At 37.8% G+C, this 17,652-nt stretch overlaps 1 protein-coding gene across 1 annotated transcript in view; it reads left to right on the forward strand.

The window, feature by feature from the left end:
- The window catches only part of LOC144966187 (testis-expressed protein 36-like), a 39,735-nt gene extending 23,770 nt beyond the window's left edge, over nt 1-15,965 (forward strand). The window contains exons 3-5 of the mRNA XM_078902343.1: nt 2,914-2,994; nt 4,887-5,090; nt 15,287-15,965. Coding sequence (XP_078758469.1) covers nt 2,914-2,994; nt 4,887-5,090; nt 15,287-15,547 — 546 coding nt within the window. The 3' untranslated portion in view covers nt 15,548-15,965. The remainder of the gene's footprint in view (nt 1-2,913; nt 2,995-4,886; nt 5,091-15,286) is intronic.
- The last annotated feature ends 1,687 nt before the right edge of the window (nt 15,966-17,652 follow it).

Here is a 17,652-nt window from a genome sequence, read left to right on the forward strand (position 1 = left end):
TTCAATAATAAAAGAACAGTGATGGAGGCTATTTGGTCACATCTTACGTCGAGAAGACAACATTCCAGCCCAAACTGCAATGACAGAATATTTCCTTCATGGCAACAAATATGTAGGGAGACAACCAACAACAATAGTAACTACCCTGAACCAGGACCTCTCTACATATCAGTAATTTCTGGATTCAGATGAGGCGAATTAATCCCTGAAGAACTAAGAAATACTGAAATGCCCTCCGTACTAAAGTCAAAACAAGATCTCGACAGCCTCAAAACTCTGGCCCAGGACCGCGACCAATGGAAACAATTAACAACATGGATGGAGAGAGCAGCTATACTTATCGACCATGACTGAATCACACAATTCTCAGCAAGCGTCATTCAGACTGCGAAGTTTACTACTTACTTACTTACTACTTGAAATTAGGTATGAAAGCACATTTTGTGTGGTCCATGAATGACCAGTTGCATTGACTATATCAGAAAAAAAGTACACTACCATAACAGGGATATATGTGTCAGCGCGTTTAAAAGTCTTGGATAATATCGTTTTTGAAGATGATCAGATTAATCCGTTTCCTCATCAGCGAAACCACCTGGATAACAAGCAAAATAAAGGGTGCCTCAAGGAATGTTCCTTTCCTCGATAACATCGGCAAGGAGTCAGTCTAAGTCCCGTCATATTTATCGTCTACCTGGATTGGCATTAAAAGAAGTGTGCAAATCCCGACTCACGACTAACAGTTTGAATAAGTAATACCAGGGAAAATAGTTTGCGCTGACGATGTTGACTTCATTGGCATAAACCATAAAGAAAATCAAAAATGTCATATAAAAACACCAATGATGAATCAATGCTGAAAACACCATCGTCAAGCAAGAATACCGACAGAGACCGTAGCCATCGTTAACTTAACAGTGAGTCTGACACTGACCAAAAGATGACGTCAAAATGCCAGTCTTTGGTCACAAAAGAAAACAAATCGTGAGTTGTATTCACTAGTTCAACCAATGGGACCACTTGTTTCCATGAGCACTACTAACAACAACTCACTAGGCGGTGCAAAAAACAAATAATGACGTCAAAACGCCCGTTTTTTTTTGGTTTCAGTGTCAGGCTATAACTTAACGATGGCAACGCAGAGACAAAATAGGGTCACTGACAGGAAACAAAGAGGATGTCGAAAGAAGAAAAAAGGTCTCAACGGTCGCCCCTCAATAAATCAATTCATGCCTGGATCAAGGACGATGAAGTAAAAATCAATTTAAAGATTAAACTGTACAGCACCCTTGTGAAGTCTATACTCATTTGCAACTGTGGTACCTCCGTATTAAACACGAAGCGAAAAGCAAACACTTAATAGGTCTCACAGAAAACAACTTTAGAAAGTCTTAAACAACCGATTCCAAACAAAAATTAGCAACAGCGCTCTGTACAGGAAGTGCAATGAAGAAGCCTCTCTCTCTCTCTCTCTCTCTCTCTCTCTCTCTCTCTCTCTCTCTCTCTCTCTCTCTCTATCTATCTATCTATCTATCTATCTATCTATCTGTCTATCTATCTCTCTCCCTCCCTCTCTTTATATATATATATATATATATATATATATATATATATATATATATATATATATATATACTCTCTCTCTTTCTTTCTTTCTCTCTCTCTCTCTCTCTCTCTCTCTCTCTCTCTCTCTCTCTCCAAATAATTTTGTTTTAATTAGAGAGAGAAACAATTAGAGACCCGATGGCGACTTTTTGACTGTATACCAAGAAGAGTCACGAAAATACCAGCAAACAAAGCCATGAATGCATTTTAACAACGTCTGGTCAGGGTAAGTATGAAGAGCTACCACCAACAACAATTCACATTATGTTATGTGGGGATCTCAAACACATAAAATGTCAGCATAACATAGATTCAGCGGACGACCTTTTAAGATCCATAACAGTGAAAGGTGGATTTAGAGGAGGCGACCGAGGTGTCTAAATGGTATGAGTAGGAGTTGAAAGGATCTGTCGTGGTGTTATGTGTGAAAAAAAAGAAGATTAAAAGTGGATGAACACCATCGTATCGTCCGGATTGAATTAATCTTGTCTCCAGTCTTCCGGCTTGTTAACGATTGATTTGACAGAAGCGATATTTAAAGAGTATCGCAGTGTCGTTTGTGCGCGATTCAATTTGTATGAGTTTCAATGAAACTTTCATTTGCCTAAAAACGAATGGACATCATTGTAGTATATCGGTCGACAGTCAATATCACGTAATTTGATTCATCATGGCAAAAGTAAGTTAAAATATGAAAAGGAACGAAATAGTATCTATACCGGATGTGTCGCTAATTTCCTCTTTGAAATCTTTTGCGTTGAAAGTATGAAGGCCGGTAATATACCTGCCATCTTGTACTAGAGAGCATGATGTTACCAGCACAAAATAGCCGAATTAGTCACCGTCCGTACAACGCCCACTTCTAGGCAAAAGACTAGCTAGTCAGAGATTAGAAAGCCTTCATGAAATACGATTTTTTTAGTCACTTGCTCCCGCTTAGGCTTTAGACAAGCAAGTCATTTACTAGACTGGTAAAAAACTAAATCTTGTCCGCGTTCACGAAAACGGACCCAGGTCGACTTGTTGCCGGAATTTCGATATTGGCTTTAATGAAGCCGGAGTCGTATTGCTGTTATTGATCTCTTGGTTCAAAACGGATGTGACTATTGTCAAAACTACGCGTGTATATTTTGAATTTTAGAGAAATCATGATATCCGGCACTTGACCATTTTAACCTACAAGTATCTATATCCCTTTTAAAAATTCTCATGTTTTGTTTTTACGATATTGTATATTAACTTAGAAACCAAAATGTCTTAAAATAAAATGATGTTAAGATATTTATCCTCATCTTTTTGTTACTTCAGTACATCAACAAGCATCATTACCCCTTCACCCAACACGACAACCGGCATTACTTTCAAGAACACGGTGTTTACTTTGGCAATGTGAGTATGTATTGTGTTAAATAAATGGAAAAAATATAATTAAGAGATGGACCTTTTTGTTTTTTGTTGGTATCACTTAACTATACTTTCTCAAATCTTTCTTTGTTTCAAGTGTGGTGCAATGTATCCATGTCTTATTTCCGGTAATAAAGTAATCAGTGTTGTGATCACCAAAGCCGTGAAAATCACAGCCAAGCTTTTTGGATGCATGACTGCTTTCAAGTAAGGAAGCAGAAACCTCAAAATACTGCGTCTTGTGTCCATAAAATGTCAGTTGTTCTGGACCTACCTAGGCCGAACTCATTCTTGTCAATTTGGTGGACCAATAACTTTGGAATTTACAAGGTCTCTGCAAAACCCGGAGTTTATGTCTCTTTTCGGCATTTTAGACTATCGGCTTGTTAAGTGCTTTCTTCATCTCAATTGACACAATAATTGTTCTCTGCTCTCTGTTCCTTCTCTAGACTTGTTTGGCCTTCAGCAAACAACGCCACCATCTATACCCTTATCTTTTTCTCATAACATTTCACTATCAAACAGATTTCAACTCATTATGAATCTCTGAAGAGGTGGGGAGGGGGGGGGGGGGCTCTTGTGTCTTAAAACAACGAATGACACAGCACATGTCTCTCTGCGGAAATTCTTGTGCGACACTTGCTATTTATTTGTGGTCAATCGTCTCAAAACGGTATTAAATATGTTGGGATGAATCCGATGCTTAAAATTTAATTCTATACTGAACTTATAAAATTTGAGCTCAAATTAAGTACATTCACTGAGAGGTAGAATTTTGTTTCTTAAACATCAAAAAAAAAAACCCCCCAAAAAAACAGCCTTTGACTTTAAAATCCATTTTCGTCATCTAGTTCATTCCACGTAATACAAGATTGACGAGATGGGTCACATTTTTTAAATTTTGAATAGAGAGGTGGTGTTGAATGATCCTCACAAAGGGAATTAAGATTTCAAATCTTTTTACGTATTGAAAAATAACCATTGAATTATTTACTAGATAGTTTAACTTCTTTGACATTAGTTCTGGGATAATCTTCCAAATTGTGGTAAGAAAATGTTGGTATAGAGTTGGTTTCATATGACTCACCTTGGCGCCGCTCACAGTGGATTCAAATCCCAGACCTACGAGTCAAGAGATGTGTGTCATAGCAAAAGATAACAGAGCCTATCTGAAAGAGTACAGCTGCTGTCATGAGTCAAGAGATGTGTGTCATAGCAACAGATAACAGAGCCTATCTGAAAGAGTACAGCTGCTGTCATGAGTCAAGAGATGTGTGTCATAGCAACAGATAACAGAGCCTATCTGAGAGAGTACAGCTGCTGTCATGAGTCAAGAGATGTGTGTCATAGCAACAGATAACAGAGCCTATCTGAAAGAGTACAGCTGCTGTCATGAGTCAAGAGATGTGTGTCATAGCAACAGATAACAGAGCCTATCTGAAAGAGTACAGCTGCTGTCATGAGTCAAGAGATGTGTGTCATAGCAACAGATAAGAGAGCCTATCTGAGAGAGTACAGCTGATGTCATGAGACAAGAGATGTGTGTCATAGCAACAGATAACAGAGCCTATCTGAAAGAGTACAGCTGCTGTCATGAGTCAAGAGATGTGTGTCATAGCAACAGATAACAGAGCCTATCTGAGAGAGTACAGCTGCTGTCATGAGTCAAGAGATGTGTGTCATAGCAACAGATAACAGAGCCTATCTGAGAGAGTACAGCTGCTGTCATGAGTCAAGAGATGTGTGTCATAGCAACAGATAACAGAGCGCCTATCTGAGAGAGTACAGCTGCTGTCATGTCTCTTCGGAGATAAAGGAGAAACATATAGTTGATTGATAAAATAGTACTTTAAATTTAACTTTTGTTTTCTCACCAGGGTCGGGACTCTCGACATCTGGGACGTCGGCTCCATTCGATAGATCGCCGTCTTCACCACACGGACAACGGTTTCCTGCATCACAAGTCTCGTAATCCAACCCTCCACGACTACAATCCCACAACCGCCACATCTTATAGGACTCCAGGACCCACAGAGCAACCATCTGCCAGGCGTTTTCCAAGAGTCTATAAAAACCCAGAGGTCAGTAAGTCAGACGTACCATACGTCATGAAGAAAGTTATCGTTCGAGTGGAACAGCGTTTTCTTACATATTTCAACCCGTCCTTTATGGATTTGAAAACATTATGGTGCCAATATTTAAATCATTTTGCCGTTACTAAGTTTTGACTTGAATAGTTCGGTGACATATCCAATAGTTTGTTTCCATTTTTACGATATACATTTTAAAAAACTCGAAAATAATGAAAAGTAATTCACTACAAGGTGACATTAAAGACTATGTTAATGTAAACGTGTTGACCCGGGGCGAGGCTCACTTGTGAGCAAATATGCAATTCGTGCTCGTCCACCGTATAAACTATCATTGTTTTTAAGTCTTCGTGCACAAAATCTGCATTTAATGCGTGGAAAGTCATTGCGCAATTGTGTGAGCACACAGACTACTCTGGAACACGTCCCTTTGATAAAAAAGAGGCAAACAATTGGATGCAAAAATCAAAACAGTTTACAGATCAGCGTAGCTTCACACCCTTTGCTAATCGCTAACTGACCCCATTAAAGAGGGGGCAGAGATGCAAGGTTGGAAACTGCGTACATACCCCTTGCTTATCGCTAACTGACCCCATTAAAGAGGGGGCAGAGATGCAAGGTTGGAAACTGCGTACATTGATTATGTAATGCTTTCAAATGAAAGACTGCAGTTTATGTGCGAGTCGTGAATGACACAGCTCATTTTCAACTTTCCTGTAATTGAAGAGTCCATTAGCAATGTAAATTTAATGAGGTAGGGTCATAGAATTAAACGAATGAGAATACGTACGGAGCCTAAAAAGTGTCCACCAATGAAAGCATTCAGCGCCATTATATCTTGGGCTTGGATTGTAAGCATTACCATTCATTCGGTCTCTATGTCAACATAACGACACAAGAAAAACAACAAACAATATCAAAATCCACAATAAAATGGTTCAGAACTGTTGCGTATATTTATGCTTCAATAAAGCTGTCAAAAATGAAGTTAGAGAATGTGTGTAATCATGTATTATAATAACCTATAATGTGTTTTCCAACGACCACATTTTCACTGTCACTGCTACTACAACCACCATTACCACAACTACTACAACCACCACCACTACATCATTATCACTACCACTACACCACCACCACATCATCATCACTACTACAACCACCACCACTCCATCATCATCACTACCACTACTACTACACCATCACTAACACCACAACTGCAACAACCACCACCACATCATCATCACTACCTCTACAACTACAACCACCAGCACAATATCATCACTACCACTACTACTACAACCACCACCACCACACGTTATCACTACCACTACAACTATACCACCACCAGCACATCATCATCACTACCACTACTACTACAACCACCACAACCACATCGTCATCACTAACACTACTACTGAAACCACCACCACCACCATATCATTATCATTACCACTACTACTACAACCACCAAAACCACATCGTCATCACTACCATTACTACTGCAACCACCACCACCATATCATCATCACTACCACTACTACTACAACCACCACCACCACTACTACTACAACCACCACCACATCACCATCACTATCACTACTACTACAACTACAACCACCACCACATCATCATCACTACCTCTACAACTACAACCACCACCACAATATCATCACTACCACTACTACTACACCACCAGCAGCACATCACCATCACTACCACTACTACTACAACCACCACAACCACATCGTCATCACTACCACTACTACTACAACCACCACCACCACATCATCATCACGACCACAACTACTACAACCACCACCACCACCATATCATTACCATTACCGCTACTACTACAACCACCACAACCACAACGTCATCACGACCACTACTACTGCAACCACCACCACCATACCATCACCATTACAACTACTACTACAACCACCACCACCACATCATCACTACCACTACTGCTACAACCACCACCACCACATCATCACTACCACTACTACTACAACCACCACCACATCATCATCACTACCACTACTACTACAACTACAATCATCACCACCACTACCACCACATCATCATCACTATCACTACTACTACAACTACAACCACCACCACCACATCATCATCAACACCACAATTGCTACAATCACCAACACCACATCATCCTCACTACCACCAGTACTACAATCACTACCATTAGGTTTTGGAGCTTAACTTCTTTTGAAATAAGGAAACTTCGGAATTGTATTTGGCATTGTGTTTATATATCATAATATAATTCTAGTCAGTTATCTATTTAGAACTAGATACTATAATATATGTATGCCAAATAACATCCCAATTCCTTTTTCTTGTGTGCGGGAATTCCTCTTTCGGCATCTAAATTCCTACGATTGATGTCTGAAATTCCTGTGAGTCAAATTTAAAGTTGGCGTCTCTTTGCTATGGTGATGCAGTGAGTGTGAGAGAGTCATCACTACACACATAAACAACAGAAACAATTTAAAACATGACTATGACACGCAACCACTCACACACGAGGCTATACTATTTATCCTTTTCTCTAGATAGTACAGGACAAGACAAACAAGAGCTTGACTCTCTCTACACTTCGTATTGATGTTTGCCGTCTGACGAGGTCAACTCTCGGTCGACCTGTCAATATTCCTTTTTGGACGTAATCATTAATAGAATGTTGTGTGGTTTTGACCGTGAAGAAAACCTTAAGAAGTCACATTTATATATTTTAGAGCCATCGTTTTGAATAATTTTGAGTTAAACGAGCGAGCAGGAAGTTATTTTCTTAGATTTCTTGAACGGCCGATCAGCGCTTGTTTACTATAGTAACGCAATTCCCAGCCCAAGTCTTAATGGCGGATGGTTTTCTCATCGAGGCCGCTGGTTGGCTAGCCAATAAGAACACCGTACCGTTTCCATTGGGTAAATTCCTTGGGTAGGGTATACGTGGTGGGAGGGGAGGGGGGGGGGGGGGCTGTAAAGTTTGTCATAGACCTATTTTGTCGCAGGCCCATGTCAGAGAGTTCAGAGTTCAGATTAGCCCTAGCAGGCCGAAGATGGTTTCTTTGTCTCCTTTTGTTAGACTGTAAATCTGATGTACAAAATTATGTACAATTACTTATCTTTTATATTTTCCTGTATATAATATTAAGATTCCAAAATTTATTTGCTTTACTCAAGAATATTTTTTTGTGCCTGCATAAATTTGAACCCTTCAATTTACTCTTCTCATAACTTCCAGTTGCAGTGAATATGTTTTTCACACAAACTGTGTCAATCTGTATAGATAGAATGCGCTTGGCCAAGGAGTTCACAACATTGCCATCCGGAAGTATAACGGACCAACACAAAACTCTGTGTAACCATGAACTTTTATAGTCTGGTTAATACAGTTTAGTGAGAACAACTCACAAACGCGGATGGCAAAAACAATAACAAAGGCCTGAGTGACGTCATCTGCATACTATCTATACTAACTTATAAAAGGGACATAATTATGTCTGGAAATAAGACTCCTGAAGAAGATCGTTTTGTTATTACATTTAAGTATTTGATTGTATAAGGCAGTAATAATTACAGCACTTTAACATTGTAGTTGTAACCTAAGTTTTTAATTCTTCATCTTCAAATTTCAGGTGTAGAGATAGTCCCTCTAAAATGGCAATTCATGTTGTGTTGTTCATCTTTCCCCTTTTGTATTCAAATCAAAACACATTATTCTGTAAAATTTTAAACATTGAATGTTCTTTCGTTAAGAACAATTGAAAATTAAATTCAATTCAAGAATCAATCAATCATCCATTTACTATTTTTGAGAGTGTCGGTGATAACGTCTATCAATCACAGTCGAGGTAGGGTCGGCCTGTGACAATTTGGCCTGTGATAAAATGGAATGCATCCATACGAGGTAGGGTATAGGGTGAAGAATCACGATTTAAAATTGCAACACAATTCAATAATTTATGATGTGATGGATTATACCATTAATTCTACTTCGTAAAAGAAAACTGTGCTGATAATGATAACAAGAAATGACTGGTGGTCCATAGTCTTTTTAACTGAAAAAACTTTTCAAACCTCTGTGCTAGCAATACAAGGGATCCTTCCATGTTCCTTTTGATAATGAAAGGGAGAAGGGGGAGGGGGGGGGGTAGGAGGGGTTAAAAGTCAAAGCAAATGGGTTTTTTTTTTAAATCTGCTCCGTGTATCAAATGGATACGCGTCTCCTTTGCTCAAAACTGTTTACAAGGGGTCCCAAGCAAGCAGCGACATTGAACATTTAGTTCATGATATGGAACTTGAAATGTATTCCCATCACTTGTTTTCATAGAGACAACGCTTGTATAGGCCTGTTACCTATTTAACAGCATATTATGGCTTTTCTTATTGGTATCTTTAGACTGAACAGAAAGGGGACTTACTCATTCACCACAATGATTCAGTTGAAATAAAAAGAGTATAATAATTTGAGTCGGTTTGAGAGCGTCTCACCTATAACGAGAGGTCTATAAATACACCTTACTCTCCTCATATGTGACCCTTCGCCTCAAAACGGTATTAAGTCGGATTGGTTAAGATGGGGCAGAGCTGTAACAACAATATTATTTGAGAATTTCAATGCAACGTGAACAGTTCAGCTGGATCGAGCGACATAATTTGTTTCGTCATCTGATGACGGTGGGCTGAATTTATAAGATACCAACTGCTCATCGATAGAACAAAGAGGGTCAAGAATAACTCGTTCTCCATCTTTGTCAATTGCATTAATTTTGCAGTGGTATGGCCATACCCTGTCATCAGGAGAGTCATCTATTGCAGCACGGAGCAATCTGGCGTTTATAGCCGTTAAGTCTTCATAAAATGGCAATCCAGACAGAGCCTGTTAACTGATGACGAGATCAAAGTACAATGTCACGATCAACCCCCCTTTCAAACTTTAAAATTGAGCTTTATATAGCGCAATATCCACTAAATGTGCTCAAAGCGCTTCACAAGGGGTCCCTGGTCAACAGCAACATTTAACATGTAGGACGGGACATGACGCCTGTTTGGCGATATTACAATTTCTCGGACAAAGACAACGCTGTTAACGGCCAGGTACTCATTTTACACCTGAGTACGGTGAGAGAATGTGAGTAAAGAGCCTTTTCCAATGACTCAACTATGCGCCGAGCGCGAGGCTCGAACCCAGGACCTTCCGATCCGAAAGCGAGTGTCATACCACTAGACAACAAAGCTACTTTACAATTATTGCACGAGGTTTGTCCGCCCATTTTTTCCCAATCCTGTGATAATATTACGTCAAGGTCTTTCTCGTGTATGTCCAGGTTCATCGTATTCATAAGAAAACTTAATATTTAATTCAGACATTGATCATTTGATTCATCGTGGTCTTCTGCTATAAAAAAGATACGCACTGAAATCCTTCTACAATTCATACAATAGATTCTATCCACAAAGATTTTGCTTTCATATTTGAGGCTGATTTTTTGGGATGTTTTTATTTATCTTCTATTGTATTTTTTTCTCATCTTTGTACTGGTTGTTTGGTTCGAGTACATAATAATATGTAACATTGATAAGCTATTTTTTATATTTAATCTTTATACAGCGTAACCTACAATTTTGTCTTGCTCAATGCGTTTCTGGAGGCATTATCTATTCAAATAGAAAGCCATATTGAAATGGTTCCATCGGTCTTTTCTAGAATTATTTCTTAAAATTAAGTTTTTTACTTTAACTTATTTTTTTAACTATGAATATCTCAATAATGCACTTTAAGTAATGTTTTTTATTTTATCTAAAAACGGGGGTGGAGAGAGAGAGAGAGAGATATTGACCAGTGTGCATCCATTATACAAACAAATTCGCTAACATTTATTTTAAGTTAAGCCTCTAAAATTTCAACCCCGGGCAGGGATCGTGTGATCACCCCCAAGTCTTCGATGGAAACGAATCCAAATGTCTAAATAGATAACAAAGAGGAGAAAAACATGAAATTCATTTTACTTATTTGTTAACAAGTTATATTTGTCCAGGCGAGCTTGCGCTCTCTCTCTCTCTCTCTCTCTCTCTCTCTCTCTCTCTCTCTCTCTCTCTCTCTCTCTCTCTCTCTCTCTCTCTCTCTCTCTCTCTCTCTCTCTCTCTCTCTCTCTCTCTCTCTCTCTCTGACACACTGGTTATTCACGAACAGGAGAGGAAAATGAATGCACTCAGTTAAGGTCGACTTCATTCCAAAAGATTGTTCGAAGATGACGTCACTCAGGTCTTTGTTATTGTTTTTTACCATCCGCGTTTTATGAGTAATGCTCACTGAACTGTATTAACCTGACTATAAACATTCATGGATTCACACAGTTTTGTGTGTTGGTCCGTTATAGATAGTATGCGCTTGGCTAAGAAGTTCATAACATTGCCATCGGGAAGTATAGCGGACCAACACACAACACTCTGTGTAACCATGGACGTTTAAAGTCGGGTTAATACAGTTCAGTGAGAATAACTCACAAACGCGGATGGCAAAATATAACAACAAAGGCTTGAGTGACGTCATCTTCGAACTATCTCTATACTTCCGGATGGCAATGTTATGAGCTTCTATATATAGTTCGAAGATGACGTCACTCAGGTCTTTGTTATTGTTTTTTTGCCATCCGCGTTTATGAGTAATTCTCACTGAATTGTATTAACCTGACTATAAACGTTCATGGATACACACAGTTTTGTGTATTGGTCCGTTATACTTTCGGATGGCAATGTTAAGAGCTTCTTAGCCAAGCGAATACTATCTATAGATAGAATGCGCTTGGCCAAGGAGTTCACAACATTGCCATCCGGAAGTATAACGGACCAACACACAAACTCTGTGTAACCATGAACTTTTATAGTCTGGTTAATACAGTTTAGTGAGAACAACTCACAAGCGCGGATGGAAAAAACAATAACAAAGGCCTGAGTGACGTCATCTGCATACTATCTATAGATAGTTCGAAGATGACGTCACTCGTGTCTTTGTTATTGTTTATTTGCCATCCGCGTTCATGAGTAATTCTCACTAAACTATTTCATCATGACTATAAACCTTCAAGGTTACACACAGTTTTGTGTGTTGGCCAGTTTCACTTCCGGATGGCAATGTTGTGAACTTCTTAGCCAAGTGCATACTATCTATAGATAGTGTGCGCTTGACTAAGAAGCTCACAACATTGCCATCCGGAAGTATAACGGACCAATACACAAAACTATTGCGTTTAACTATTTTTAAAAATCATAACATCTGCCAGCCGGATATAGCGTACTAACACACAACACTCTGTGTAACATTAAACGTTTATGGTCTGGTTAATGGATAGTATGCGCTTGGCTAAGAAACTCACAACATTGCCATCCGGAGTGTAAGGACCAACACACAAAACTATGTGTAACCGTGAAATGTTATAGTCTGGTTAATACAGTTTAGTGAGAATTACTCAGAAACATGGATGGCAAAAAACAATAACAAAGACTTGAGTGATGTCAACTTCGTTCTATCTATACAATTTAGTGAGAACTACTCATAAAAATGGCTGGCTAAAAACAATAACAAAGAGCTGAGTGTCGTCAATTTCGTTCTATCTATCCGGTGGATAAAAGTGTGAGCAAACTGGCAATTTTTAAGAGCAAATAGATAGTATGCGCTTAACTAAGAAACTCACAACATTGCCATCCGGAAGTATAACGGATCAACACACAAAACTGTATGTAACCACGAACGTTTATAGTCTGGTTAATACAGTTTAATGAGTTATTCATAAATGTGGATGGCAAAAAACAATAACAAAGACCTGAGTGACGTCACCTTCATACTATCTATAGTAGTCTGGTTTTCCCTTCAATCGGTACGAACATACCCTGACAGACAAACAGACTTGCTCTTTCTTTCTTTAATTAATATAAATATATAGAAGGGTCAAGGAATACCTATAAATGTTCAAATGGCCTTGTCTGTGCTGTGACACAGTGTTGACGTGATATTATTATGTCTTTTATCCAGTGCGCAACTTGAGTGAAACAATGGAAACCGACACAAAACCACCAAACAGCACGAACACTCACACGCGTGAGCGCGTTCACATAAAATAAATATACACACATACATTCCCGCGCGTTAACATACATGACATGTTACGACTCTTATTATAATGAATACTCGAGCCAGTAAATAAATTAGTCGATGTAGAGTATATGATTCCCATTTCATCACCAACGGAATGGCATGGTAGTCTGATCAATACTAGACCATTAAAATTATCACAATGAATAGTATGAATGTTTGAGTATCGAGACATGCCCTTACAGAGAGAACGTCATAATATAAGCTTTTGCGCATGCGTCTCTCGTCCGCGCTTCCGGTGAAGTGTCACATGTCGCTTTCAAGTAAGGTTATTTGGAGGAAGTATCGAGTGATGTGATTTTTTAAAGAGGGAAAAAAAACAGCCTAACTCTTCTGGGTTTTTTTTTTGGTTGTTTTGTTTTTAAGGGTTTTACGGCGCTTGCAACACATTAAGGTCATATCAGCGCCAGCTAACTCTTCTGACAACTCCTATAAATGGACATGTAATTATCGTCATGGACATTTTTAGAATTACAAATTTGTTATATGGTGATCCAAAATTCTTCATTATACGTGTATTTCTAAATACCTAAAGTACTTAAAGGAAATATCATTTTCACTTCAAACGCACAATCAGTAACAATATAAAGGAAATATTATACATTTCATGTTAGGATAGATGAACATATAATTGAAGAGGTAACAGAGTTCTCCTACCTCGGATCCAAAATAACAGACGACGGAAATGCAGAACACGATATCAAGCACAGAATTCAAAAGGCAAACCAGGCCTTCGGCATGCTGAAAAACTTTTGGAAATCAAAGCAAATAATGAGAAAGACAAAGCTGAAAATATACAAGAGCAATGTTTTAAGTGTACTGCTTTATGGAAGTGAAAGCTGGAAAATGACATCCTCCTTAATACAGAAACTAGAAGCCTTTCAAAATAAGTGTTTAAAAAGAATTTTTAATTTATTTTGGCCTAAAAAAATAAGAACAGTGGATCTATTAAAGAAAGCTGACTGCACTAGCATTGATAGCCAAATAAAAAGAAGAAGATGGCGTTGGCTTGGTCATGTGGCCAGAATGGAAAAAGGGTCACTTCCCAAGACAGCCTTGTACTGGACAGCAGATGGGAAGAGAAAGCGGGGAAGACCCAAAGAAACCTGGCGAAGGACCATGGAGAAAAAATTAAAGGAAGCAGGCCTGTTCTGGAATACAGCCACCGCAAAAGCAGCCGATCGCAAAAAATGGAGATGTCTGGTGGATGCCCTATGTGCCTCAAGGCCCGAAGAGGATTAAGTGTATACATTTCATGGTATGGCGACTTCACCCGACGTGCATTTATTGCAGGTCTGTTAACCCAGTTCATTATGGGCTCATTGTTGTAATGGAAATCTAAAAAAATGATACTAAATATTGTCCATTACAATAATGTTAAACTAGGCCCATAATTGCGTTTGGATGTCAGACTTGCATATAGGTACACGATGACTTCACCAAACATAAATGCGGTTTTGTTTTGTTTTTTGATTTAAAGTGCAAGAAATCAACCTTCCGTTTTTAAGATGTTGAAACCGAAAGTGAGGTTTTAAAAAGCAGTTGGATGTTAATCATAATATACGTAGGATGAAACAAAGTTGTGAGTCGGATGGAAGGGGGGAATATTATTTTGAAGAAGGGAGGGGGGGGGGGGGGGGGGTGGGGGTCCGAAGAGTTTATATATATTTTTTTCTAAACACAACTCGAAACTCAAACAGTCATTATGATAATTTTAAGAGATACACACTATTAATCATGAGGAGTTTATTCTTCCATCACGAGTTTCCACAAATGAAAGGTTTTGTGCCCATAATATTCCTCGAGCAATACGCCATGTTCTTGGGACATCTTCATACTCTCCTTCTGCACGCATTCCCTTTCTTGTAATAAAGTTTTAAAGTTTAATATTTCTCTCTCTCTCTCTCTCTCTCTCTCTCTCTCTCTCTCTCTCTCTCTCTCTCTCTCTCTCTCTCATTTCTTAAACACTCTACTCGACACTCAAACATCCATTCTTTCTTTTCAGAGTTCCGAGCTGAGCACAACGACTACTATGTGGTCCAATAAGTCTTCATACAAAACCCCAATGCAAGTGTTGGCCTCCTCCCAGGAACCGTTTCTAGGCCACAACACATGGAAGTACTCGAACCATGGCCTCACTCGTATCTACCCGTCTTACAAGCGGAAGCCTGACCCTCCAGTGCCGAATGTACTTGATCGATATGGATCTGATTTCGGCTCTCTACCAGTTCCACCAGTTGCAGCTTGTATTTCTTCACAGGAGTAATTTAATTTATGACAGTATTAATATTTACTTTCTTAACAAATTATGAGACTTTTGTTACTCAGTCTACTGACGATGACACCACTGTTACCAATTTAGGTGCCAAGTCTTTATATATACTTGGAGAAATGTTTGTAATTTACTTAAATTCTCAAGCTCTTAGATTGTCTTGGATTAGCTCATAAATATCATCCAAATAAGATTATCCTGGTTTACATAATTTCGTCATTCTCAGGGCTTATCTAAAATACAGATATATTCTATTGGGCAATCGAAGACAAGACGAAAGAAAATAAATATTGCTACCAAAAAGATAATGCTTACATTAAAATGATTAAACAAGTGTGCAGAATATATATACATTATTGATGTTCGCTTTAAAAGCTTTCTCATATTTTTTTTTTGTTTCATTTTGTTGTTGGGGCGGGGGGGGGGGGGGGGAGGGGGTATGGCGTGTATATTTGTTTTGTTTTGCTTTGGTTTGTTTTTGTCTGGGTTTTTAAAAAAAAATTGGGTTTTGTTGGTTTTTTTTTTTTTTTTGTTTGTTTGATTTTTATCCTTTTTTTTTTTTTAATTTCTTTTTTTTTTTTTTTGTTTTGGGGGGGGGGGGGTTGTTTTTTTGGTAGTTTTTTTTTCTTTCTTTTTTTTTTTTTTGTATGGTTGGAGTTTGTTTCTTTACTTTTTTTAAAGTAAAATGTCGTTCTACCTAAATTGATTTGACCATGATAGAAGTGGAAAAAACTTTGGAAATAATTTAGTCTTTGATATGGGACACTGGGATAATGATTATGTTATAATACCATTTGGTTCCTGATCATTAAAATATCATAGGAATGGATTTACAATGAAATAATCTTTTTGTTGAACAACTTATTCTTACAATAATAGTTATTGTAAGGTATGAATCGCATTATTGGTTATATTCTATAGGAGACCAATGGATGAATATCCGTGAGAAATAAGTCGAAGCTGAATGTTTAATCACTCTGCATACAAACTTATCATAACACTAAAGCAAGAAAATCTGTAAAAAATCTTTACTCATCTCTACTGATTCACCTGTATTAATTTAGATAGTGATGCTCGTAAAATCGTGCAATACTAGCTGTAATAATTTTATGAAAATGCGATTCTTTGAAACCTGTGATAAAGATTTAAAAATAGAATAATTAATATTGGTCAACTTTGACATTGAGTTTTGTCAATCAAAATCTTTACATTTCGAAATATACGTTCATTGTTAACATACACGAGCCGGTCTAAGTACTTATAAAACATCAAATCCATAATAATAATAATAATAATAATAATAATAATAATAATAATAATAATAATAATAATAATAATAATAATAATAATAATAATAATAATAATGATGCTGAAAACTTATATAGCGCTATAACTCCGAGACACCAGACTCTAAGCGCTTAAATTACAAATTATTTTGGCTGAAACATACTCATTCACACATACAAACCAGACCTATCGCTTTTCATACCATCTACTAAAAACGAAACAGATATGTTTGAAGCGAACGTTTAAAAATAGACAAAGATTTTTTTTTTTCGCGAATGCTCTGTGGTAAGGTAAGGCATTCCAAACAGAGGGTCCGAAATGAGAAAAGGATATCATTCCAGCATTTTTCCGTATTCGAGGGACAACTAGTTTGGTGGAATCACTAGTCGAACGTAAGGGGTGGGGTTTTGAATATCTTTCAATTAGTTCCGAAAGGTATAATTGTAATAGAAAACTAGTCCTAGAAATAACTGTAAATATTAATCGTGTTCGTTGATTGTTTAGTATCTTACTGTTCTTGATATTATATTTATGCAAAATTAAGCACACTATCAATGTAAAAGAAAAAGAACTCTGTCTGTTTAATCGGCTAATCAAAAAAATGTTACATTCAGTGGCGTGGCATGCTTCCAGTATAGGGTGGCGCCCGAATCAGAAGAAAATTACTTAAAACATTCTATATTTGTAAATACAAAAGAAAGATAAAACTTTAAAGAAAAAACTTACTCAAATAAGAAACAGGCGGTATATATAACATTTCTCAATTTATTAATTTTTTCAATGCTGTAATCCATTATCAAAAGATGGATGCG

Source organism: Berghia stephanieae, chromosome 2 (genome assembly GCF_034508935.2).
Source record: "Berghia stephanieae isolate SIO BIC M18660-M18661 chromosome 2, UCSD_Bste_1.3, whole genome shotgun sequence".
NCBI lineage: Eukaryota > Metazoa > Mollusca > Gastropoda > Nudibranchia > Aeolidiidae > Berghia > Berghia stephanieae.